This window comes from Synchiropus splendidus, chromosome 7, assembly GCF_027744825.2.
Source record: "Synchiropus splendidus isolate RoL2022-P1 chromosome 7, RoL_Sspl_1.0, whole genome shotgun sequence".
In the NCBI taxonomy this organism is placed as follows: Eukaryota; Metazoa; Chordata; class Actinopteri; order Syngnathiformes; family Callionymidae; genus Synchiropus; species Synchiropus splendidus.
Genome location: NC_071340.1, coordinates 17,368,522 through 17,394,849, shown reverse-complemented (window position 1 = coordinate 17,394,849; position 26,328 = coordinate 17,368,522). Strand labels below are relative to the sequence as shown.

General features: G+C 47.8%; 3 protein-coding genes across 5 annotated transcripts; 1 reads left to right on the top strand and 2 right to left on the bottom strand.

Moving 5' to 3' along the window:
• Window positions 1–1,219: 1,219 nt before the first annotated feature.
• LOC128762723 (transcriptional activator protein Pur-beta) lies at window positions 1,220–3,968 on the bottom strand. Its single transcript, XM_053871173.1, has one exon. The coding sequence runs from the start codon at window positions 3,922–3,924 to the stop codon at window positions 2,995–2,997; it is 930 nt and encodes a 309-aa protein (XP_053727148.1). The 5' UTR covers window positions 3,925–3,968; the 3' UTR covers window positions 1,220–2,994.
• Window positions 3,425–7,238, top strand: LOC128762724 (histone H2A.V). Of its 2 annotated transcripts, none has more exons than XM_053871175.1 (5): window positions 3,425–5,531; window positions 6,230–6,307; window positions 6,370–6,483; window positions 6,546–6,675; window positions 6,735–7,238. In XM_053871175.1, exons 1-5 carry the CDS (start codon window positions 5,529–5,531, stop codon window positions 6,794–6,796), a joined length of 387 nt encoding a protein of 128 aa, XP_053727150.1. In that variant the 5' UTR covers window positions 3,425–5,528; the 3' UTR covers window positions 6,797–7,238. The 2 variants fall into 2 exon arrangements, with proteins under 2 accessions (XP_053727150.1, XP_053727149.1); XM_053871174.1 differs by lacking the exon at window positions 3,425–5,531 and adding an exon at window positions 5,545–5,729.
• A 3,609-nt stretch (window positions 7,239–10,847) lies between these two features.
• Window positions 10,848–25,335, bottom strand: hs3st1l2 (heparan sulfate (glucosamine) 3-O-sulfotransferase 1-like 2). Of its 2 annotated transcripts, XM_053871656.1 has the most exons (4): window positions 25,257–25,316; window positions 14,202–14,257; window positions 13,227–13,592; window positions 10,848–11,933 (listed from the first exon to the last, which is right to left on the bottom strand). In XM_053871656.1, the coding sequence occupies exons 3-4, from the start codon at window positions 13,467–13,469 to the stop codon at window positions 11,268–11,270; spliced, it is 909 nt and encodes a 302-aa protein (XP_053727631.1). In that variant the 5' UTR covers window positions 13,470–13,592; window positions 14,202–14,257; window positions 25,257–25,316; the 3' UTR covers window positions 10,848–11,267. The 2 variants fall into 2 exon arrangements, with proteins under 2 accessions (XP_053727631.1, XP_053727630.1); XM_053871655.1 differs by lacking the exon at window positions 14,202–14,257 and having other exon boundaries at window positions 25,257–25,335.
• Between the last annotated feature and the right edge of the window lie 993 nt (window positions 25,336–26,328).

The window sequence follows — 26,328 nt, the reverse complement described above, 5'->3', positions numbered from 1 at the left end:
AGACAAACCTCGAAGGATCCCTCCTGGACGTTTGGTCAGCCACAGGTGTTGGTCTCGCCGTCGCAGCTCAGGTCTCAGCAGGAGGCTGGTTCACTTGAGCGTTCTGCCAAGTCGCTTTAATCTTTCACCTCGGGAGGCTTAAAAAGCTCTCCCTTTATTAGGAATTGCCATAATAAATGTTGAGTGTCTCAGGGAATTATCACATTTTTTATCACATATTATTACAAAAAGAGCTGAGCCAGAAGACAAGGCTCTACCGGGTTTCTCCTCTCACCCGTGGTCACCAGTGACCCAAAAAACTGTTTTCTCTTTCTGGACTGTCTCAGTAAGGGGGGATCTCAATCCTCCAGGAGAGTCTCAGAGGAGAATCTTCCAAAAAAAAAAAAAAAAAAAAAAAAAAAAAAAGGCCATTGAAGTACTACAGAATATTCAACTCAGGTTTTATTTTGTCTCTAGTACATAATGGCCACAAAATTAGATCAATAATAACTTAATGATAGAAGAGTTTATTTTTTGAAAATCCAAAGTGTCTTTTCTAAATGCCTTCATTGAATTTTTAAATAGCCATTCATTGGGAGAAATCTTTTTTAATTCAATTTTACCTATTTTATTTAAAATAAATTGTTTTTTTAAAATAAATAATTTCTCATTTTCACATAAAAAATGTAACGTGCTTTTTAAATCATGAAAACTGTACTCTAAAAATTTAAGCCATAAAGTAGTGCGTGTTTTGTCAGCCAAAAAATATATTAAGTATACATTTTAACATCACACCCAATAATAATAAAGGCACTTTAAAAATGTTTTAATATTAGATTAGAAATATGAATCAAATGGAAACCAAATGAACTGTCGCCTATAAGCTAATGTCAGACATTTATAACAAAATAAACTTAAATAACTTAAATTCAACCCACATAGTGACTACATTATGACTTTCTGAAATAGGTCAAATACCAATAACAAGCTAAAGAATTGTTTTGAAATGTGTCCTGAACCACCAAGAGTTCTAAAAAAGGCTGCTCATCGCTCCTCAGGTTTTCATCCAACAGACGGCGATGACCTCCAGATGACCTTGAGCAGGCAACCAATGAGAGACGTGTCCTGCGCAAAACCTTTTTTTTATTTCTCGTTGAAAGGAACTTGGTAGAATATTACAGCAGAACACACACGACTGAAAACAGCTGCCATTTCACGTAACACAGTACAGGAAGAAGGATGTAGTTCAATCTCATGTGTAATAGTTTCATATCTATATATATATATATTCATATCAAATGAAAAGAAAACTATTGCTCCCAGGTGTTTGTTTCCATATGGCATTAGTCTGCTGTGTCAGGAGTGGAGAAGTTCAACGAGAGGTTTACACACCAAGAAAGAGGCGGGACCATGAAGGTGACATTCCCCCGAAGAAAGAAAGAAAAGCGGGAACATTGTGAGCTTCTTTTTTTTTCTTTTAAATTATAGTAAACTTGCAAATACAAAATAAAACTGGAACTCTGCTCTCTGCATATGGATAAATAGCAACATACAGCAACCAGCAAAGAAAAGAACACAAGGCAGCGAGAGCAGGCATGCAAACGAAACATCGAGAGGAGCACTGGAGACGCTTTCGTCGAGTCGTATGGCAACTGATGGAACGCCGATCTGTGACAGACAGGGACTGAAATGAGGGGACAACTTTGATGCTCTGGTAAAGTGAACTGGAGTGCCGAGTGTTGTTCTTAAAAAAAGAAGAAAAAAAAAAGATTTCCATTGGGAAAACAGAAATGTCAGGAAAAGAAGCAGGTATGAAATATCGTCCTGGACGTTTGCATCCAAGTTTAGTGTTTAAATAAGCCACTTTAGGCAGCGTTATCTAATAAACGCCTCGCTTCTGAGACTTCATAAATCTCTTTTGAAAAATAATTTCATCTATACTTATTTTTTAGTAAGTAAAACTCTTCCAGTATACATATTTATATATATATTTCTTTAGATAAAGCACCCTGCTGTGGGTTTTTGTTTCCCCCAAAGCACCTAATTTTCTTTACAATCAGACTGAACTGGGGTTCAGCCAGTGAGTTCAAGAGTAAAGGATCCAAATGGCGCACGCAAAACAAGTCCACAAATTTCCTTGAGATGGTAGCTCAAACCCGAAATCATGACCAGTAGTGCTGAAGAGGCTCGCCGTGCGAGACATCATCAGTTGCCACAGACGTCTCACCGCTGCACCCAGAACCTCTAGAGTGTGACGCGCAGGCACAGGTGATGCTGATATACCCGAAATATCGATGCCGGCCCTGAGACACAACAAGCCACGTGTGAGCAGGCATCAGCGCACTTCAGCTATCAGAGCACCGGGAGGAGGGGAGGAGGTAGGGGGGATGCCCGGGGGGCGAGAGGTGGGAGGGGGGAGGCAGGGGAGGTCAGATGGACTCATTTGGATGATCCGAGGAATCCAAATGAGTCATGTGCTTGTAACAGATCACCTCACGGGACTCTTTGGAGCTGAATGGAAGTCCTGCCACGCCAAAGACGCTCCACAATAGCTGCGGCTCTGGGCGCGTGTTCGGGACACACGCGGAGCGGTGCAGGCTCCTCACCTGGTCCAGACTACAGGGTCAGCGCCAGGTGAACCGTCGCCACCAGGAAGTGGAACTACTGCTGTGTCTTCAGCTTCTGTCAAACATTTGCTGGGCTACATGTGTGAGGCTATCAAATAGACAATCAATAATATATCTATATATATATATATATTTATAATCAATGGGAAATCTCATACGGGAGCTGACTACTGCCGTCCGCACTCACTTATCTATCACATCCACCTAAACTTTAGAACACGATTCTCTTATATAGACAGTAATTTCTCAGTCAAATATACTTTTTTTATACTCCGTTTTATCATTGTTAAAAGTTCGATTCGTCATGCACGTTATAATCGCTCCTCTCTCTCTCTTTCTTTCTCCGTTCGTCTCCAGCTTTGCATCATGTTGTCAACCTGAACACAAGTCAGTCGTCGTCCACGTCCTCGCCCTCGGACTCGTCTCCGGCCCGCCGCTCGTACATCTTATCCCGGTGCCGCTCCTGGATCTCTTTCATTTCCTCCGCGTAGCGGCTGAACGCTCCGCCGAACTTGCTCCAAGCCTTGAAGGGTATCGTGATCGAGTTTCTGTAACTGGGCTTCACTTCGCTCACCCGCAGGAAAACTCCGTACTTGTTGGACCCGACGTCGAAGAAGAAGCGCTTGGAGTCCACCATGATCGTGGTTCCCTCCGGAAGCTCGCTGTATCCGCCGGCCCCGCCGCCGCCGCCGGCCAGCTCCTCCTCGTCTCCGCCGTAGTCGTCTATCAACTTGGCCAGAGCGTCGCGGAACTCTATCAAGCCCTGGGCCGGGAGCGCGATGGTCTGTCCGGCCTGCATGCCAGCGCCGGGGATCCCGCCCACTCCGACTCCGAAGCCGGGGCCTCGGTTGACGGTCTGGCGGATCCGGAGGAAGCGGCCCCGCTGGTTCTCCTTCAGGTCGAGGTAGTACTTGCGGTTCTCGCGCACCAGGAACTCGCTCTTCAAGGCCCGCCGCGGCCCGCTGTCATCTCCGCCGGACGACTGCGCGATCTGCTCCGGGGTGCTGGGCCCCAGCTGGGCGTAGTGCTCGATGAAGTCGCCCAGGTAGTCGCGGAACTCCGCCGCCACTGACATGGACAGAGTCAGCCGACTTTTGGAGCCCCCGGCGCCGACCTCGGCGATTTTGATGAACCGGCCTTTCGCGTTCTGCTTCACGTCAAGGTAGAAGCGCTTGTTCTGAATGTCCAGCCGCTTCGACGCCAGCTCCTGGGTCTCCGGCTCCCGCTGGTAGTGCTGGAAGCCGCCGCCGCCACCGCCGCCTCCCCCTCCACCGCCGCTGCTGCCACCGCGCTCACTACCGCTGTCCCCATCCGCCATCTTCGCCACCAGCAGCCCGTTTCTCTGCGTGTCTTTGACGCCCACCCCTTCTGCTCGGCCTCGCTCGCAGAGGAAACCGGACACAGGAACCCGAGTTCTGATTGGTCCGCACAGCTGCCCTTCGCGGCGTCACAGGAGCTTCCGCGCTTCCGTTGGCGGACACCCCTGCCCGTCATCGCGACGACCCGCCTATAACTATGACGTTGGCTTGCGTGTTATATTTACAGGCCTCAGCAGAGCAGTCGCTATTAAAACCTTCCACTGTCAAAGTCTAAAGTCGTTTTCACCAGCGGCTCCGCGCGACTTGACACTTCGCCACCCTGATTATCAGTTTTGGACCGATTCTGAGGTCGTTCGGGAGATGAAATCACCAATCGGTGCTTGGAAGGTCACTGGTTCAATCCCAGGCTGTCGCGTGTCCTTGAGCAAGACCGAGAAACCTTGCTGGTGGTGGTCACTCCGACTCAGGTGACCGAGCTTTCGTTCAAGTTCAAACGCCTGTGTTGTCGTTAAAACCTCAAGTTGTGTCAGAATCATTCAGATGAGATGAGACATCAAAGCAATTGTTCTTATTCTTATTGGATCATCAAGCACCACTGATGATGGTGACGGTTTTAAAACAGGGTCCCATGTTCATCCACAGGGTGGAGGACTCTCTGGACAGGAACCTGGTATCCTCGGCTGAAATGATGTTAAAAGTCTGGCCGGGGGCCGATCGCGGCCCTTGATCGCTGTCAGAGTATTTCATTTGTAGTTCACCAGCAGTGAAACTATACAAAGCATCTTTGTCAAACGGTAGCTGAAGCTCTTGCAGAGCACAACCAGTGAGTCCAATGAAAGTGACCCCAGGTCAAGCTGCCCACCATGCTATGAAGCGCTTCCTGGGTGAAAGAGAGGACCACCAAGATGGGTGGAAGACTTGGGATCCAACCGTCGGTGACAGTAATTCAGTTTCAACACAACAAAGGAGCTTTATTCTAGAAGACATGGTTTGAGGAAATATTTCAGTGAAGACTAAATAAATGGTGTATTTTCCTCTGCTGGTCTGAGGGAGCAGAAACCTCCTCGATCTCAAGTGGGAACACCAAAGCCAGCGAAGCGACACCATCACTCCATTAAACCCTCGGTTTAGCCGATGTAAAGTTATTTCTAATCTAATTATTGTGCATGTCCACTTTCGTCCAGCAGAGTGCAGCATTCACTTTGACATCGGCCTTGACCCTATGACACATCCGAGCCTGCTTTAGAGGCGTTAACCGCCCATCAACCCGCTCCTGACCGCATGAATCAACAGTCCAACACGGGTTCCCGACTAGAACGTGTCATTACGAGCCATTCTGGGAGGAAAGTCTTCAAAGACACGCCGTCCTCGCGGTCCCGCCTACTTGTTGGTTCCGTGCGCAAAGCTTGAGCGCGACGATCTCCGGGGTGGGGGATGGGCGAGCGAGTGTGTAACTCCGTCGCTGATTGGTCGACGCGGAGTTTCGAAGGAACAACATGGCTTCTGATTGGACGAGTGGCCTCCCACGACGGGCGAACGGGTTTATTGTTTCTTTGCTGTCGGCTGTCTGTTCGGTTCTGCAATCAAAGGCGAGGCGGAAAACATGGTTTGTGCTTTTATGTTGACTTTGATGGGTGGATCCGGACCCGGAGAAAAACTCTCCCGGCTCGCGTGCGCTCTGCGGAAAGTGCTGTTGTGGAATTTAAGCAGGGAATTCGAGTGTAGCCGAAGAAGCTCCGCGGCGCCACTAACTGTCACTGGAAATGTGTTGCTCCGCAAATGTGGAGTTGTGCACGCGCGATATGTATGTAACTGATGGCACACACCCTGCACGGAGGTCAGTGCGCGCGTTTTCATGTGAACGCGCCCCTTTAAATGATAGCGGGACTTGAACGTTTGGACGGATTAGCAGCCGTTAGCAAGCGAACACTGTTAAACCGGATCACGCCTTTTGCTGTTTGTTTACGTCATGTGGCCTAAGTATTGCTGAATGTTTGTTTTCATCGCGGCTGTCATTGTTTATTCCGCTGAAAGCATGTTCCTGCTTCCTTCCGCTTGCTTGTTTACAGCGGCTGTAACGTATGAGACCGCCGTCAGTCGTGTTGCTTCTCTTCATTCACCAACCGTCAGGATTATTTGACAGGTTATGCCAAGGTTTTGGTTTCCGGTGACCGTTATTTCTGCCGCCTTCATGTTTATTTGTGAGCGGCGGGAAAGTAGTCGCGCTATACATGTGTTATGAAGTGCGTCTTTCTGATAAAGCAAAGCTCTTTTTGAGCTTTTTTCGCTCCTTGATCTCGGCAGGCTGGAGGCAAGGCAGGAAAAGACAGCGGCAAAGCCAAGGCGAAGGCGGTGTCACGCTCCCAAAGAGCAGGGCTACAGGTGAGTCATTCTCATTGGTATGACTGATCTGAGTTGTCTTTCTAAACTCAAGTCCCCATCAGTTCCCGGTGGGTCGTATCCACAGGCACTTGAAGACCCGCACAACCAGCCACGGCCGCGTCGGAGCCACGGCAGCGGTGTACAGCGCCGCCATCCTGGAGTACCTCACGGCTGAGGTGAGTATCATGTTCTCCCGCCGGGAGTGTCGGGCGCACTCAACACGCGCTGCTCCGCCCAGGTACTAGAGTTGGCGGGAAACGCATCCAAAGACTTGAAGGTGAAGCGCATCACTCCCCGTCACTTGCAGCTGGCCATCCGAGGCGATGAAGAGTTGGACTCTCTCATCAAGGCGACCATTGCTGGAGGAGGTGAGTTCGCGGCAGAACACTCACGTCCGAGCAGCGTCATTCATGGCTCCTCTCCGCAGGTGTCATTCCCCACATCCACAAATCCCTCATTGGGAAGAAGGGCCAACAGAAGACTGCATAGATGCCGTGTTGACCATAAACTTCTGGGCTTGGGCTTTGATTGGACCATGAGTTCACATTTGTTCTTTTTTTTATTATTATTAATATGATAGCCGGAGTGATTGTTAGCATTTGTGTTGTTCCTCCCTCCCCGTTGGTAGAAGCAGCAACCCTCTTTAATCTTTTTGTACGTTTACTGTAGGACGTTTGACTGGGGAACAGTGAATTTGTTTGATTGGCCCGGGACTCTTGTTTTGTACTGAAAAGAAAATTGTTAAAACTGTTTTTATATGAAACAAAAAATACTTGTTTGTGCTTATTTCCTTGAGGTTACAATATTTGCTATAATGGAAGTTTTTAAGGAGCTATTTTTTGGATGACATATTACAGCTACATGTAAGATGGTGCTTTTCCCCTTTGACTTACTGTAATATTTTGAACTGCACAATGACAGTGTATTAAAATTGAACGTTTTTTACATCAAAGTCCTGATTGTGTTTGCTGCGTTGTGGGCGATCCCCTGTGGAGCAGCGCTGCTCTGTTGGTTTCTGATGCTGCGCACAGTCACATGCTTCCCGCTAGTTCATGTTCATTAGAAGGAATATTTTTAACATACTTGTTTAACCTGTTAGCCTTCCGACATGTCAAATTATTATGTCAACATTTAAGATGTATTTGGGCCTGATACATGCAGCACAGGAAGGAGTTCTGTCACAATGTTACCCAGAGTGGGAGGAAACCGGAGTGTCTGCAGCTGGAAACCCACTATGTCTTACCTTTTGTTTTTTAAATAACATGGAATCGGAATCAAAGTAGACAAACTGATGTTTGAGCAAATTCAAAACAAAGTGATAGCATGTTTCTTAAAGCATGTGTGCAGGTTTCACGTGATGGTTCTGCGGGAGTCAAGTCCAAAATACTTTTTTTCCTCTGTCTATTCTGCGATATGATTCATCAGAATATTTTTTTAGTATTCTTTTTGTCATTTGACTTATTTCCAAAACAAAGCTTTATATCACACTCCACCACCAGTCGGCGCTACAGAACTGTTTATTGCTCCCTCACGACACCACTTTAAAGTTAAAAATTGATATCTGCACGTCACACGTATGCACACAAGGGCAGATAATAATAATAATAATAATAAATAAAAATAATAATAATACAATACCTAGGGTGGCCGTCATGTTTCGGCTGCTTTACGAGACTCACAAACAGAGAACGCGGTCGGGGAAGTGGTGTGTAGTGGTATGTAGTACCTCGCTGTGGCGAGTGAGGGCAGTCTTGTCCACTATTGACTGATCGGCGCTGGACTGCTCAACCTTCTGTTGCGATGCTGGAGTTGCGGAAGAGGTGAGTGACGGGTGAGAATCACTGACGCTTTGGAGGTCAGTCATCAGGGTTCAATATGAACCTCACTGTGGACCTCATCTCCAACGTTCCTGGTCCAACTCTGTATCTCCTCTTCTCAAACATCTGTCCTACCGAATCTTGTCCTCAACGTCTCCACATGTCCCTCTGATAGACTCATTTCTGATCTCCTCCTGTGCCTCAATGAAAGCCTCAGCATCTTCACCTCCATCTCCACACATCATGGCGGTGACTCTACTGTCCTGCACTCTCTCGTTCTCCCATCTTCTCCGTTACTGTGGATGCTTGATCATGTGGGTGCTGGTAACTCACTTCCAAAGATGAAGGTTCACAGACGGACAGAAAAGAAACGTCTTCCTGTCGACTTCAGTTCTTCAAGTCGTGTGGAGGTCTAGCGGTTTGCAGGTTCGTCTCTCCATCAAACACACGGTTGGAACTTCCTCTCAGGTTATGAATCATCGCTCAGAGGCCCAGAGTCCTGAGATCAAACATGACACCGAGCATGGTGAGAACACACCAGCGAGGCTTCAGAGAAGCAACTGCTGCTGCTCTCTTCTGATCTGCACCGGGAGGGTGACACCAGGAGGTCAGCCTCCAGCAGGTGAGCAGCCATTGGTTAGATGCGGTATCACTCAGGCTGAAGTCAGGTTCAGAAATCTGCTCCACGAAAGAAGCAAAAGCTCCATTTAGATGTGGTTCAAAGTCGTCAACATTACAGAGCTGTTTAGGCTCCGTGGGTGTCAGCTCCTCTGATCGGTGGTGGCAGTTGGAAGAGACTGCAGGAGCATGAATGAGTGAGTGGATGAACAAATGATTGACGCCTGGAATCACGTGCAGACTCTATATCTCTGACTCCGACTCTTGCACTTCCTGCGCTCGCGTCGCAACACGCCGCATCTGCCTTTCTTCCCTGTGATCCAAAGTGGGGCGACCCTGGTGGGCGTGCAGGTGCGACTGCCGGGGAGCGAACAGCAAGGTGATTTCCTCACATAAATAACTCCAAGATGAAAAGCAATCTCGACGTCCTTTGATCGCAGATGTACAGAACATGTTAGATAACGCAGATGTCTTCATCTGTTTGAAGAGAGAGAAGCTTCCAGAGCGGCTTGTTAGCGTGGCTGTACGTCAGCGTTTGATGTTCTTTACCATGATAAGAAATGTCAATGCTTGATGATGTGTCGAGGAAATTCCTGAGTTACGGTCCCCTATATGATCCGCCAACGGCTTTACTGATGGAATGGAAACTCAAAGTAGATGCCAATATTTCATCTTGATATGACGTCAGCATGAGTGAGTGAATCTCCAACTCTTGTTTTGAGTCCCAAATAAGTGACCATAGACCATGGATGAAGAAAACCTTGGTGTCATTCCAGGTGGCGCAGAAGTTTGCGAACCAGACCAACTCTCAAGGTGGCATTTTTTGGGGCAACCTGAGATTAATGCACTTGTATCAATGCATGTGCTGTAAGCTGCCGGCCTTACACTCCCAACCCTTCGCTCCCATGGTGTGATATAATGATGTTGGGAAAGTGGACTTTAGCGTCCTCTACTGACACCAAAGGCAACCTTCAGTGTTGCCTTGTAGTCTCAATGGATTTAGCAAATCCATTGGATTTTGAATGAATGTCTTCCCCGCACCTCACCCTTCCGCCTACCTATGATGTCCTCACACACTCCATGGTCCATACCCTCTGCCTGGCACTTTACGGAAAACATTTTTTATTCCATCCTTTAGCGTCAGCATAGGACGCAAAAGTCCTCATTCCCGACATCATATTATGACAACATGTGAGTGAGGATGGGTTTGTGATACAGTACTTCGTATGGACATCCCATTCTCACTCTGAAGGCCTTACATATTGAAGGTAGTCAAGTGAACGCTTCACCTCCGTCCTGGGGTGAAGCGTTGCACACACTTTAGACCAGGGGAGGCCAACCAGTCAGAGGCAAAGAGTCATAGTGCTTTACTATGTTGCTAAAAAAAGAGCCTCATCCTACAAATATGTAAGGCTCACCTAAACAGCTGGTCACGTGACTTTGCGGCAGTATAGAATGTGCGGCGAGATTTATTGTTTATGTTTCAAAGTTAATGTCCAAGTCTTTGACCAAAATTTAGAAATTTTGCCAGAACAACTCTTACTTTTTTCCTGTATAAACAATAAACTCAACAGGAACTTCACCAAAACCGCAGCCAGTTCGGCGGCTCATTTGGTGAAGAGTCGCATGAAAATGGGGAAAGAGCCGCATGGTTGGCCAGATGACCTTCATTCATCCATCGTATTCCATTATAGCAGCGGTCTCAATCCGGTCCTCAAAGGATGTAAGGCTCAGAGGGTGCAGGTTTTTGTCCCAACCCAGCTAGCACACATTGGTTAACCAACCAGGTGTCAGCCGAAACAAGCAGCACCAGGCTGACAATCAACTGACTCTGACACTTTTAGAAGGTTTGCAGGTTTCTTCTAAAAACCTGCAACCACTGCAGCCCTTTCGTGGATCAGTTTGAGACATCTGCCCTATGGGGTCGCTGAGCTACTTCTGACAGCCAATCACAAGGCACACACATGGACTTGAGAGTCTTTGTGTTTTGGGACTGTGGGAAGAAACTGGAGTGCCGGTGTATAGAAGCGAACATGCAGGAATGTACACAGACGGGGTCACTGTGTAGCAACACTAACCACCATCCCAACGCCAACAGATTTCCTCCCCCCAAGGGAGTAATTCAGTGTGGGACCGACATCGGCCCCGAAGAGCCTCACACGCTGAGACCTTTTTGGGAGATTTTATCACGTTTATTAAAATCAGTTTATTAAAAAGAAACATAAGAGCTGTACACAAGTGTTGGGTGTAAAAACAAAGTACTACTCATGTTCCAGAATTCTAACTAGAAGTCTGCCAGTCTAAAAATGCAAAGGTTCAGAGAATTCTAGTGCAAGGTTTCGTGTCAGCTTCGCGGCCTCACCAGACCGCAGTCAGTCCCGCCACAGGATTTATGGCACTGGTGTTGAGGAGAGTTCACCCATGGAGGCATCGTCATGGTAAAGTTTGTGTCGGCCACAGCGCGAGGAGCCTTTACGACCTTGTGTACCTGAGCTGTATCCATGTATCCTACCTGCCTGAAGCCATCAGCACCAGGAGAACGACCTCCCCACCATCTCAAAGAACAACTGATTAGCCTTTCTGAAGTAGAGGCAAAGCTTCCTGAAGGCCTGGATGCTCAGGGGCGCATGTGGGCGGCCCTTCGATTCGTCCAGGCACTTGTCGTGTCCAGCTGACATCAGGCAGTAGAATCCCTTTGTTGTGTTGTAGTAGAAGTTGCTTGGGTTAATCCGGGGTGCCAGGTTCAGGAACTTCTCTGCTTTTCTCAGCTCCGGAAAAGGGTCCCGGATAAGGGCATCGCCGTCCACCACGTGAATCTGCTCCAGCGGGAAGACGTCCAGCCAGCGAGCCAGGTGCAGATGGTACAAGCTCCTCTGCAGGGCTTTATACCCTGGATCGATCTGACCTTTGTGGAGCAGCAGCTCCTCCAGAGGCTGATAGGGCTTGTGGCGTGTCAGGCGGTTGTGAAGGACTTGCGTGTAGTCAGACACCAGCCTCTCAGCCGGGTCACGGACGATGAGCAACAGGCGAACAGAGGGGTTCATCTCCCAGATCCGAGCAGGGGCGAGAGGTGACGCGAAGTAACCAGGGGTTTTCTCGATGGTCAGCTGGGAAGGAAGGCTGTAGGGCATCTGAGACCGGTACCATGGTAGACCACGACGGTAGTGTTCCTCCACGTTGAAGAAGTGAACCTGAAAGTGGAGAACCACAATGTTGAAGGGAGTTGCTTGATGATGGGTCTTTTAGGGTCGGGCACTAAACTGGTAAACAGGTTCGATTATCACAAACACACATTCTTGTAGAGACTGGTCACAGCACCCAGTAAAAAAAGGCAAACATGTCTTCGGACCATCATGTGGCTGTTAGACTGTCAAGTTCGCAAAAATAGGCTAGGCAGGCTCGCAACAACTGACTGAATTTCTCTAGTCTTTCTGTGACAGGTTACACAGCTGGGTTACCCAAATAAGCAGTTTACATACTCACAGCTATTGCGGTACGTAAAGTCTAAAAGTCCATTTATGCTTGAAGTTCCATACAAATTCGGATCCAAACAGAGTCTTCTGTTCGTTCTCTGTGTCGCTTTACCCTGTGTTTCTGCACGTTTCCACAAAGCTTGGAGCAGTACCACTGGAAACCATGTTGCTGTTACTACTACGTAGCTCTAGTGTGCCTCTGTTTCGTCTTTTGTGCAAGAGGTATACGATCAATACTTGTTCCATAGTTCCCATGTTTGTATTGGAGTTTATTGTTATCATAAACGTTTGACTGGGGCTGCCCCCCGGTGGATACAGTGGTGAACAGCAACATAAAGAACCCATGGATGGGACATTATTTTCAGATATAAAGGGAGGATACAAAGGTCTGAAGGCAGAGCGTCGCCAGTTCGCATATTGTTCAGATCGGGGTTGTTATTCCGCTGAACTGGAGGCGAGATTTCGGCGACAGCTTGAAGAAACAACTTCGACAAAAGTGGGGTCGCCGCCAGGACGCTGTCATTCCAGAGATACTCGTCATTCCTGCCGACTGCCTCGCAGCATAACCCTCCCTCATGGAGATTAAAGCAGCAACAACAGTTGGGGAGCGCGAGTTAACACAGATAACACCGCCGTGTTGGTGAAGTCAATAAACGAAAGAAATCACTCCGATATATAACAGATAACGTAGCATCATAGTTAGTTTCTCATCCATGACATAACTCATTTATATTTTCTGAATTTATTCAGTTATTTCCAGGGAGAATTTACAGAAAACTAAACTTATTATAGAGTGAAGTAGTTAGATGGGTTGTGAGCTCTGTGAACAATATCTACATAAGCAAAAAGTTGAAAGAAAAAGTAAAATGATGTTTCCATCAACAACGAAAATCATTCAGTGAAAGTCAGATACTGAGTAATATAAATATAAAACGACCCCAGTCCCACAGCGATGTAGGGTCAGTGTGTGCGTCCCTGCGGTCAGACGACGAGTTCTTTCTTCCTCCTCACCTCGGCCTTGGCCACCTCCACGTCCGGGTGCAGATTGAGCATCTCCAGCAGAGCTCGGGTCCCGCCCTTCCTCACGCCGATGATGATTGCTCCAGGAAGGCGCTGCTGGGTGCCATTGAAGGAGGAGAGGGGGGAGTGAGGAGGGGCGGCGGACCCCCCGCTGCGTAAGTCTCTAAAGCACTCAGACAGTTGAGTCTGCAGCACCAGCAGCACCAGCAGCGCGAGCAGAACCGTCCACAGCATGGCGCCGCTCACACAGGTGCAGGAGGTTACGTACGCACACTCATGAAGGTTCAGACGGGCGGGGCGGGGGCTTGTTAGTGGTAGGCTGGGGTTCTGCTGGTGCGGGGGGCTGCACTCCACTTCCTGTTAAACAAAAAATGAGCAAAATGTTACTTCCTTGCCTCTGATTTAGAGACACTGAGAGTAAAACAAGTGTTCTAAATGACCCGTGTCAAGGTCATGGGGTCCATCCTTAATACTTGGGGTGAGAAGCGGAGGAAACACTCACAGAACCTCATGGAGCAAACAAACTCAGCGGTGAGTTGCATCGTCATCCCAAGATCTGGTCTGGATACGTTGTTCAAACATGGTGTCTGGTGTTTTTGCGACTGAAGTAGACGATGATGGTGGCTCTGATGATGCTTATTAATTAGTGTCAGGCCGTTCAGAGGACTCGTTCTCTGGTGCACCGCTTCAGACAGATAATTGCCCCTACAGGGAGCTCGACGGCGACCCCCCCGACCCCGCCCTATCCTCCCTTCTCCCCCGACTGACTGTGGCTTCCCCTCGCCTGGTGACACTGTCGTCACTGATGTTGCAACCTCATGTCATGTGTTAACCCTTTAAACACTCACGGCTAAACCCGCCCCGTCCATAGAGAGCAGGTTGGAAACCCTCCATAGAGGGCACCACTTTCCTGTTTGGCTCAGCTTCCTTCAGCTTCTCTCCTCCATCCACCCAGGTGTGACATACCTGGCCACGGCCCCTGCTCTGTTGATGATGGAGCGGAACCTGACTGGAGGCTTGGACTGTGAGACAGCAGACAGGAAGACGATCAGGGTGGTGTCACCAGTGACCCAAACTTGACACCACATATGAATCGATTGAGTGCAGGAGTGCTGCCTCTACAGTCCAGTACAGGGGTCTCAAACTCGACTGGGGGGCCACGAGAGGCAAAGTCTTGGTGACCCTGGACTGCACACCAGAGGACGTGAGGGGTCTTCATAGCTCATACTCCTCCACCTCTACCATGGAATAACAGTGAGGTACTTGTGTTAGAAATGCAGTTGTTTTTGAGTCAACTTCAGTGTTAAATGGAGGCAAGTGAAGAAGACTATCAGGTTTGTTTGGGTTGACACGCAAACCCTGGCACAAATTCAGCTTCTAACAGCTTTGGCTTCAGGGATTAAGCTCATGATTTCCATTGGAATTTACTGATACCCTTTAATCTAACTATCTTGTTTTGGACCCATACTCTAATTGGACAACTAGTGGCAGACCGCCGAACTGCAACCGGCGGGCCACAAATGGCCCCCAGACTCTTGCTCTACTATCTCCACCCCATTTTCAGAGTGGGTCCAAGGTCAAGGTGAGGTCAAGTCCCAACCATAACAGACCTGGATCCTCACATCCCTGGAGACTTTCTCATTAGCTGCAACACTTCCTCACCCTTCCTCACCTCTGCTCTCTCTCTCTCTCTCAGTCATTTCAGGAGTCAGCCTTCGAAGGCGCCCTGCAGCGCCCTCTCCGCTGCTCATAAATAAAACACCATCAGACCTTCACCTCCAACCATGAAACCTGATTCTGCAAACTTGGAGAAGTGTGAGTTGGAGGTTGAGGAACATTTACAGTTGGGTGTTATCATCACAGTTTCACTTGATTCTCGTGCAGACTTGATGTGCTACTCGACAACAAACAAATCACAATTTTTGCCAACGATTGGACACAAAAACCTCGGATTATTGTCATGTTTCAGTCATAAACCGTCTGGATTACCAGGACTCTTTGAAGTTTGAAGTGTCCTGAACATTTGTGGCATTTTCATGGGTGGAAAACCCGAGTAGATGTCTGGGACTTAGAAGCTATTTACAGTAATCCCCCTCAATATCGCAGTCACTTTTTGCCGACTCGGCACCTTGCAGATTTCTCTCCCTTCTACATGTAAAAAGACATCACAGATTTTGCACTGCATGGAGGAGTTTCACCAAACTACAGTATTGGTGTATTGGATCTTTCTTTCAAGGGCTGCGCGTCTTCTGAGAGACCTGGAGCTGAACCTGAGCCTCCGGGAAAGATGGAGGAGAAGGTGACACGCCTCCATGTTCGAGAGCACAGCAGGGATATAAAAGTCTCCAAAGAAACTCGATTCGTGGTTTGACTGGTGTCTGGATTTTAAACGTAGACTCCATAATGATTGATGAATTATGAAACTGGGACCCGTGGAAACAGTTGCAAGCTTCATCCCAAAATAATACATACAGTCCAGAAACAGAATCAAGATGAGCTGTGTGTGGCTGAGAAACTACCCCGATCCAACGGAGGTAAACGACACAGCACCATGATTTTCTGGTCTTGTCTGTCATCAGTCATCTGCGAGGGCCAACCTGAGATCACCCGAGTTAGCCTCCACCCCTTGCTCAATGAGGCTCACATGAGTCATGGAGGGCCCGCTTGTGATGCTCATTAGACGAGGAGGCAAAAACAACAACATCGTCAATGATGTGTGAATTCCCCGTATTGACAATCACAAGCGGCGGGGGACGCTGGGGGGAGGACGGTTGGGGGATCTTCTTAAACTCTCATCTGCATCCGTGGCGACTTTGCTCGCTGGTCTGTATGGGAGCAGCTTTTGTGAGGAAATATCTGTGAGCACAGCGATGGTATTTCAGGGGTGGGGGGGATTATCCGGACGCAGGGAGTGTGTGCGCGCTGCAGGAGGGGGTGTGTGTTCAGCACCGAGAAAGATTGTCGCTGGTTGGGGGCGGCATGGTGGAACACCAAGCTTGTCACATCAGAGGGTCTGCAGGCGTCTGATAAAAACATTCCTCCACTAGCTCCCGCCGCTCCGTTCCTAATTTTACTTGGCTGTATTCGTGCCTCCTCTGACCCGACTGGAGGTGCTGGATTCAACTCCATTCACGTTCAGGTGAACTGCAGCTAATCGACTTTATTGCATCACTTCTGTTTGTGTTCAGGGGTGCGGTCTCTGGAGAACCAGAGCAGCTGTGGACAGCTGCATTGGATCCTCCATTAAAGTGAGAGGATGAGTCATAAGAAGATTCTTCTCGACTGTAGGAACACTCATCAGATGCGCTGAGGTCTGACATTAATGTGAGATTTGACTGAAGACCCTGTCCTGGGGACCATCCATCTGGGAAATGAGCAGCCAAACCACTGGCTGGTGTTTACACAAATTCAACCTACCAACCATCAAAGTTCCATCTGAAGTATGAGCCACCTCTAGAGGAGAACTAAGGTAACCAAAGAAATAATGACAGATGGCAACAGTGAATGGATGGTGGCATCTATCCTCTGGATGGCGCTCACAAACGCAGTCATGTGCAACACTAAACGCTCACATTTGCCCACAAATATTGCCACCAAGGGTCGCGATTCGGACATGAACGATTCTGAATCCATTCATAAATGTCCAAATTTCCATGTCTGAAGTATAGAATAGACGGAACGAAAAAGCGGAACTCACTAGTGCAGCGTCACCCGAACACTCTAAGGTGCAGACGTAAACAAACATGGCTGACTGTGAGATCCATCTCTCTCCATGCTATTTGATATGGAACAGTTCAACAGAATCAACAGTTACTGTTTTAATGAGTTGCTGAACAACTCCGGTCACACACACACAAACATTCCCCACCTTCACCACTCAGACTCCACTCAGCCAAACGTCCTTGTGAGGAGCTCCGTAACAAAAGAAGTGCTCACTACACGCTGTCAGCCTGGAAACTACTATGGATAGACTTATTGTAGCCTTAGTTTTTATGTAGCATCGACATTTAATTATTAAAGTGACACTAGTTTTGACAACCTTTTTGCAAAGGTCCTTATTACCCGTCATGAACCTCCTGGAGGGACTGATGTGATGTGATTGTGACGTTCTCTTTCTCACTGCTAGAGTTGCGTTCCTAACTGCCTGGTGTCGCCTCCATGCGAGTGAAACCCATGCTGTTCCCTTCTGCTCCCACTTGAGATGAGGTCCTGTTGCGCTGTTGTGTAATCAAACTGATGATCTGCAGACGGTTACGCTCCCAGTTCGTGCTGACCTCGGCTGTTTTCCATTTCACAAAACCAGTCTGAAAAACATTTCCACGCGTCGACCTCTCTCCCGTTCACGAGAGCCTTTAAAGCTCAACTTGGCAGCAGGCGCGAATGTCAAACAAAGATAAGATGAAAGAAGTCGAGGAGCTTCTCCCACCATCTGTGAGGTTTCGGCCAGTCTGCACCAGGTACCAACGCTAAAGACTGAGGGGGCAAGAAAAGTTCTGACGGTGGAATTCTGGCAGTGAACCGAGCGTCAAGCTAAAGCTGCAGTTTCAGTGGATTTGTTGGCAAAAACACTTTCCAATTGGATAGAAACGTTGTCTGGACTTTTCAGGATACAGCAGATTTCATTCCTGCAAATATCATGACCTTTCAGGTTCCTTAATACCTTCAATCTGCCCACACCTGATCCAGCGCGATTGTCATGTGTTCACATCTCACTGACCTTCTTCAGTCCATCCTTCACACATCGGCCCCCCACTGGGTTTGCAAAGAAAAAAAAACTGTCGACACAGTCACTCTCTCTCTTTCCCCCCTCATCCGATGCACTCATATTAACCCCCTCCCCCCCACACACCCTCCAGCATCTTTGTGCGGCGCAGGCTCCCAGATCTGGGTCAACCGTATCAAAGATGTGTGTGTGTTTTGGGGGGCGGATTCATGCACGTGTGTTCATTGAAAAAGTTGGAAGTGTCAGAGACGAAAACATAACAGACTGTTTACTGTGAGAGTAAATGTTGCTCTAATTAAAAAGAGCATTTGGTGCTCCGGCATCGCTGCTGGCACAAGTGTGTGTGTGTGTGTGACAGACCTGGCACAAGGCCCAGATCACGCCATTTGGACATGAAGAGGTGAAAGAGAGACGGGGATTCGTCTGCACATTCTCCGACGACAATCGTCCGAAATCTCTCCAAGACGGTTTAGATAAACAAGTTCAGAGGAAACCATGGTCTTCCTTATTCAGGAGGATGTTCTGATGACATTCACTCAAACAAGGGTGGACCAGCACCCCCGTCGCCAATCGCTCTCACCTCTACCTCAGTTTCTATCCCTCCAGTTACCCGAGGAGAGGCCCGGACTCTCCTCTCTCCAGAAACCTCAACTCTGGGATGATCTCAGGCCTGGACCACCTCACCTCGTAAGCTTCTTCATGCAGGAGCCACACCAAGGCTTCTCTCTGGTTTGAGCCTCACCCAGTTGGCTCCCCAATGCCTATGAGGAGTCCAGACACCCTGTGCAGGAAACTCGGAACCTTCGGTCCCCACCAAACTGATCGCAGGTGGTTGGGCTCAGCTCTGTCTTCACAGTCCAACCTCATACATCCTCCACTCCTCAACCTCACCTTTGGAAGGGTCTACTTTCCAACCTGAACAGCAGGACCTTTTTTCCCAATAAGAAACATCGACCAGCTTGAACTCACAGTCATCTTTGTCCCACAATGATTTGGCGAAGCACTAGTGAGGGGTATAAGCCAGTGGCTGCTAGTGTCACGCCACGCCCATATGTGAAGTTACCATATCCTGGAGCGGCTTCTTTTCTGAGTCGTCTGACTGATACTAGAGCAGCCGGATCCTCACCAAGGAAAGTTGGTATCCACACACTTAGAAGCAAGTTCAGACGACTCCACTGATGCACACTGGCTGGTGGAGCACAGCAGGGAGCACGAGGACATTTGGGCCCAACAGAAAACACTCCGGGTTCCTCAAATTACTTGGTTAATCCGAATCACTGCTTCTCTAGTGCTAGCTTGACAAGTGTCAAGAGTTTGCCTGCACATAGAAACAACTCTCTCTTGGCACTTGGCAGTTCTGAGTCCAGCTAAATTCAAGGCAAATTCTCAGACCCAGCAGTAGTTTCCTGCCACTTCAGGGAAGGTTTAATTCACTTGTAGTTGTAACTGAGTACTGTAGCACACGCCACTAATCTGCCTGGTGTGTTCACCCCCTCCACATGCCATACTGGCTGCACATATGTGGACTCTCCCACAGTGACAGCTTGTCCTGACAGTGAGAGCGTTGGACCTGACACCAGCTGACCCCGGAGAACTGGAACACTCAGATGCAGATTGTGTATAAGTGGCGTCAGAGGGGAGAGGAGATGAGGCGGGTTTGGGTTTGGCTCGTTCAAGGTCATCGGCTGTGACTTGTTTTTTTGGGTGAACGCTAGGTCATATGCAGAGAGCGAGAGTGGCTAACAGGGGTCTGGATCGAGGGCAGTAGACAGATGGGGGTGGGCGAGTCGTGTCTGGTCAATATCGTCACGGACCACTGAGCCCAAATATTAGTCGGGTTCTGAGCTGTTTCTGGGTTACAAACTGGAAAACAACAGTTGAGGGCCGGGCAGTGTTTTTGTTTGGAACTCCTACATCATCAGGTGTGTTTGGACCCCTGATGGCTAGTTACCTTGGCAACCACCAGCAGTCAACTCCGGGGGGAGATGATTATGAAAGTGGGTGTTGAGAGGGAGTCGATGATGTCACAGTTGGTGTGGTGTTTCAGCAGTGACAGTTGGAGACCAGGATGGATGGTTAGTCTGATGTCTTAGCTTGACAGCTGCGGACCCTGGATTGTGAGGGGACTGTGGGTCATCAGGGGAAGAGGCGCTGAGATCCTCATGACGCCCTGAGGAACATCACCAAAGAGGTGTCGTTTACGATCTCTCAGATAGACAAAGATGAAGCAAGTGAAAAAGTGACAGTAGCTGTCACTGCAATGATGTTAAAGAGATGTGTCAGAGAGTCAAAGATGAAGATGCTAAAGTTGTCATTGGAAGTGACTAGAGGTCAGGCAGGAGGAGGAGAGAGACACTGCTGGACAGAGAATGATGCAGATGAAGATGGGGAGGACAACAGTGAGGTCCATGATGGATGAAGACATGAAGGCATGAGTAGATAGGTGAGGAAGGAGAATGTGCCATGCACCCACTGAGGCCCTTTGAGGGCCAGTTTGACACCCCTCTTTTCGATGTTCACCTTCCACAAGTTGAGGTGACGTAGCCCTGAGCGTGCGCACGGTGCTCCCTCTCTCGCTCCACCTCTGTACCTCACCTCCCGCCCTACATCCCACCCATCTCATCTGGAGCCCTCCTCGGTCACCCTGATGAATCTGTAGCTGCATCCACTATGGTGTGACCTCCACAGGCTTTGATATTGTAATCTTAAATTTTGGGAGCGCGCCAGAGTCATGACTTTGCTGTCGTGTCGGGCGAGTCGATATTCCGGAGATTGGGTTGATTGATTTTAATTGGCAGGCGACCAGAGGGCGAGTGAGCTGATGTGCGCTAGCTGGCAGGGTGGCACTCGAGGGGGGACTGAAGCAGTTCCACTGCTTTAATGTTTTCAAGAATTGATCATAGAGTTTCTCTGAATTAAGTTTTTCAAAGCACCTGCGGTGTTGCATCCCTGTCGTTCAATGATGAGCTCATTTAAAGCGACGAAAAATCTCTTTGGGGGGACGACGCAGTACACGTGCCAGTTCTGTATGTGCTTGCAGACAACGGAAAGGAAAGATCGGCTTTGTTCTGTCAGTTATATATTGGGAGACCAGGAGCGGCTAAATGAGCTGATAGCACGGGAGCCTGTAGCTCGACTGGGCTTGCGCTTCCCTGCGACCTTGTGTGTGCGTCCCTTGATAATCTGGACTCTGTGTGAACCTTCACCCCGGCAGGTTGAGCGGTCCGCAGGTTGATGAACTGTGATCAGCGGGTTTCACAAACAGAGTTGACACTGACCTCCACAGAACACGCTCATGAATCACTCCGGCAAACAGCGCAACGGAAGTAAGGCTGGTTTATCTGCCAGTGTTGACGCACGTTTCCACAGACCAAGGCTTTGAAGCAGAACGCTGCCTGCTGGACTTTGAGATTTTGGGGAGAATATGAAGTGGGTTCATGCATAAGCAGCTTAAATACGAATTCAGTTACTGCGAAGGTCATAGCAACAATAATACAGGCCGTTTAAAGGTGCTTAAGTCACAGCCTCTTCTTCCTCTAAGCATGAGCATGAATGTTTCTGATGTAGTCAGCAATAACTTTGTTGCTAACATGTTAATGCAGCCGCCATGAATTCAGGCTCCGTTATCTGACTGAAGTTCAGAAAGTAAATGGTCGGTAGCAGAAGGCTAATGTAGCTGAAGTGCAGTAGAGTATTCTTGCTCAAGTGGTGGCGTGCAACCATAGCAACAAAGCTACAAGCGTTACCAATTAGCATACTGACAAGCTCTAATCCATTTGAACTGCAAAAACACAGTAGTGGAGTTGAACTTTGATTGTAGCTAACACTGAGCGGCCAACGATGAAGTCACTCTTTGCTATATAATGCTAACATTGCTGACGTCTTTGGTGACTGACACTGTCAAATGCCAAAATAACTTAACATCTATTGAGAAGATCGATTCCAAATAGACAATTTTGTAAGGCAATGAAGCTAAATGCTAACAGAGCTTAAGTTATTTTTGGATGAACAGCTGGATAAAAGTGCTAATATAGGTTTAAATAAGCCATTCATTATTTGTCTTGTTAGCAAACTGAAGCTAGGCGAACACAACGGGACAATGGTCACAAGCTAACGTAGCTAAGGGCTGAAATTTGCCGACATGAACACACAAAACACACTCAACCGATGATTAGCAACGGAGAGATTTGTCATTGCGTAATAGCGCCAAAGTACGTAGAGTTTCGCTGGAAGTTTCACTTGAGTTGTCAGAAATGTTAATGGATTCTCAACTGGAGGATGAGTCAGCTCCTTGGTGTTTGAAGATGTGTCACACACACACACCTTGTAGATAAATATATTTTGCGAACGTTGCTGTATGACAGAATTTAAGAGTGCAACGGTTTGATTGAAAAGGACATTGTGAGCGTGTGTGTGTGAGCGAGGACATATGCGCTCCACTCATAAATAACGTCCATGCATTATTCAGCCTCGCTCCTCCAGCTAATGCCCCTTAATGTGCCCAAACAGCCATAATGTACTCTGCGCTTCGACTGGGGTGGCAGAGACCCCGACACACACACACACACACACCTCCTCACACACACTCACACATGTCAAACCTTGGACTTGACAGTGTAATTGCGCTTTCACACTCTCATCATGCTCTCAAATTATCCCAAATATCTATTTCAACTTGGGCGTAAATGGCTCATGTCAAGCGTCCGCGCTGGCGCCCCCTTCCTGGTGACGCGGTGCGGCTTAAAAAAAAAAAAAAAAGTCGTGACATGCAGGGACAGGTTTGGAGCATGATCAGGACGTAGGCTTTTGTGTGTTTCATCATGTGATGGCTGGAATCGATCCCTGGTTCTGCATCACCACGTGGGTTTTGGTCTCTATGGATCTGTATTCTGCTGCAGGAGGTACAGATCGCCTACTACTTCACCACTTCTGTGTTCCTAAGCCAGAGTGGAGGTAGAGAAACCCACACTCTTAAGTTAAGTGAACAACGTGTCCTTTTTCCACAGTGTAATTAGATGCTGCGCCTGCAGGGGGCGCTCAAGAGGGCATTTCTCTTCCATGCTGCTTTGAAAAAACATTTCAATTTGAGTGCAACTACTCAGCATTAGCAGGAAGTTAATTTATGAAGTGCACTTTGGTTGTTTCGGCTTATACCAGTTTAAGTGAATTGGAACTGTGGCGCGCGTGTGCTCGCGTGTGCTAGCGTGTGTTAGCGTGGGTGCATGAGGTCTGGGCAAAATCTCTGCAGGTACAACACAAATACTTTACTGAAATGAAAAGATCATCTTTAATCCACCAGTATAATCCCAAGTTAGAAGGGTTGTTGGGGACCATAATTGGACAGAGGTACATTAATGTTTTTGGGATTGAAATCTGGGAAATGTAATCACCAAATCCAATCTGATCTGGGACGCGGGATTAAAGATAGAAAGTAGAACTGCTCGTAGAGTCGCTGGTGTTTTTCATCAACTTTACTGTCTGACCATAAAGGAAACAGAAATAAAGGCCCCGTTGGTAAAATCCACTTAGAAAATCATATCATGTCATAAAGAACTTTTCAACACGTTTTCAAACACGTCAAACCTCCACTGAAGGTTCAGAGCAATGGGACACCAAATACGACTCAAAAACAAAAACCTCAGATTAAAACTATAGATGATGTAAATAAGAGCGATTAAAATAAAACACAATGTATCATGATTCAAAAATTGGCAAACAAAAAATAGGTTTACAAAACCTTTTATAAACGTTAAAACCCTGCAGCTGAGGGGAGAAAAAGCAGCATAAATGATTCAGTTGAAAAATTGCCATAAAGAAAACAGATCGAATAATTATCATTTGAAATAATGATAAATTATTCAAATATTTTCCTTGTAAAAAAATAAGGTTCATGAATAAAACACAAATAGCCAAGTTATATTTCCACCAAATTGGAAAGCAACTCGCTAAGCAAGTTAGTGCAAGCTATGCTCGCACCAAACACACTTCGTGTTTTTGGATTATGAGTTACAACAACAGAAAACGCATCATGTAGAAGGAAAAATTGCCAATTCATTTGTATCGATTGCTCCTGACATGACATCAAACCAGTGTAGGAGCGAGCTGACCGAGAAACAAGGAAGCAAAGGAGGACTCTATCGCACTGATAACAGTAAAAATAGGAGCTTTCATAGTGGGAAATATCACTCATCTGCTCCTGATCCATCCTCCAGTGGTGTCAAGGTGTCCAGGCTGCACTGACACTTCAGTTCTGCAAGCACAGGTTCCTGTCTTGTCTCTCTGAATATTTTGATATGATGATGATGTGACTTCTATTTCTATGATACTTGTGTTTCTTTGTTGTGCCGCTTGCGAGACGTCTCTCATGGACGTCATGGTGGGGTGACAGAAAAATCGGCCAGTGTGAAAAAAACGTTCTTCAGAACATGACAAACTATGTGTTATGAATATGTACACAAGTCGCACCTTGTTCGGAAACATCACAGAAGTTACTGGAGCAACATTTGTGGGCAGAATCTTTGTGCGTGTTGATTCCTGCAGGTATCGACAACTCAGCGACTTTCTGGCGTCCGAGTGTACCTTTCGCCTCTCACTAGACCTCGCTTGGAGACGCGCACCACCAGCCTTCCAACAAACTGACACTCACAAAGCCTCCATTCATGCCTGTCTCTCACATCGTGTCCTCACGCCGTGTCCAAACACGGTGAAGGTCAAAAACACAGCCGTGCTCTGACTTGGCTCACCTCTGCCTGAGTCTTTCACTCCTGTTAAGACTGTTTGTTGTCGTCACACAAAACATTCTCTTTTGTAATTATTGAAGGCTCACTATACCACCCACCTGCATCAATTCTGACCAGTTGGGACATTAATAACCTCCGCTAGCTTGAAAACAGCCGGTCGAACGGTGAGGCTTGTATTTGTGAGTCAGGACGCCACACAAGTCGGGCCACCCTGGTTTTGGTCGCACTACAAATTCCATTTCATGCTGATCCATTCCTCACTCAAATGGCCTGGCGGGCCGGATTTGGCCCTCGAGCCGTGAGTTTGAACCACGTGAAACACCTTGTGTTCCTCCCTCTGATGAGCGTGTCGCGCCTGTCCTCTCAGGTTTAAAGACTAGGACCCTGTGAGGCACGGAAAGTTTTCGTCTGTCACACAGTGTTGCCGTCAAAACTGAATGATGACTTGGGGTCATCTGAAAGTTTTGTTGACTCCGTTCACAGCTGAACTCTGCATCCTCAGACTGGAAGCACTGCTGTTTGTTTACCGCTCATGAAGTAGCAACGTAGAGGTCTTACCTGAGTGTGTGTCCTTCAGTTCCAGTCTGAATCTTCCCGACGCAGCAGAGGAGGCGTGTGCGGCGGAGTGTGTGTGAGCTTTGTGCTGCGCGAGCTGACTGGATGCGCGAGAGCGAGCGAGCGAGAGAGAGAGAGAGAGCGAGAGGGTGTGTGTGTGTGTGTCAGAGATTAATTCACACAAACGCATCCACGCCTCAGGGAAACACCCCTCTCTCGCGCGCTCCTCGTCTTCCCTCTCTTCTTCCTCACTTGCTCCACTCCAGGTGCCTCATCCTCACATTCTTTCATCGTCTCTCCCCCGCCACTCCCCCCCTTCTGTCTGCAGCGCCCCACAAACATCAATAAGTCATAGACAAATTCAGCAGAAGTCACTCCTTCATTGGCCGTTTAAGGTGAAAACAAAGTGACAGACGAGTGAGAGGAGAGTGGACGTCTGTCTTCTCCTGTAGTCAGAGGTCCAACGCAAGGATCCACTGGAGTTCAGGAGCAGCTAGTGAAGAGGAGCGTGCAGGCGGGGTGGAACGGACAGTTGCATGTCAATAATAATCCCAAAAATAAAACCAAGAATAAAACGGGAGACTGATATCACAGTCTGATCAAAGATGGACATACACTGACCGATTTTCTGGCCAATTTTGATGTACAAAGCAGACTTTGTACAGGGTTTCTACCACGAAAACAATGTGAGCCGCCATGCCTTCAGAATAATGATCTCTTTTTAAAAGAAGTCTCACATGATAAAACGAAGAGGCGACATCAAAACAAGGGGAAAACACAACAAGCATGGTGATGAAAAACATCTCATGAGAAACAATTAAGTATCAGGAACACATCCTCGCGAAACTAAAGGTGCACATCCCGCCTGGACACATGAAGAGGCGGAGCAGGTGGGGACTTGAGATTTGCTTCTCATGATAAGAAACTAGTGTTTTTATTGACCACCTTTGTCAAAACTCCACCCTCTGCTTCCTTGTTTCTCTGACGGATTCTTTCCAATTCGGATCGGTTTCCAGTTCTTCCGGCTTCTTCTTCTTCTTCTACGGAGGATCACATATGAGCATTGAATTGTGTA

Coding starts and splice junctions, on each gene's coding strand:
- LOC128762724 (XM_053871174.1), top strand. CDS start 5,556: ATGGGTGGATCCGGACCCGGAGAAAAACTCTCCCGGCTCGCGTGCGCT. Junction 6,308..6,369: donor CCCAAAGAGCAGGGCTACAG/GTGAGTCATTCT, acceptor AGTCCCCATCAG/TTCCCGGTGGGTCGTATCCA. Junction 6,676..6,734: donor GGCGACCATTGCTGGAGGAG/GTGAGTTCGCGG, acceptor TCCTCTCCGCAG/GTGTCATTCCCCACATCCAC.
- hs3st1l2 (XM_053871655.1), bottom strand. CDS start 13,469: ATGCTGTGGACGGTTCTGCTCGCGCTGCTGGTGCTGCTGGTGCTGCAG. Junction 11,934..13,226: donor TGGAGGTGGCCAAGGCCGAG/GTGAGGAGGAAG, acceptor CTCCACTTTCAG/GTTCACTTCTTCAACGTGGA.
- LOC128762723 (XM_053871173.1), bottom strand. CDS start 3,924: ATGGCGGATGGGGACAGCGGTAGTGAGCGCGGTGGCAGCAGCGGCGGT.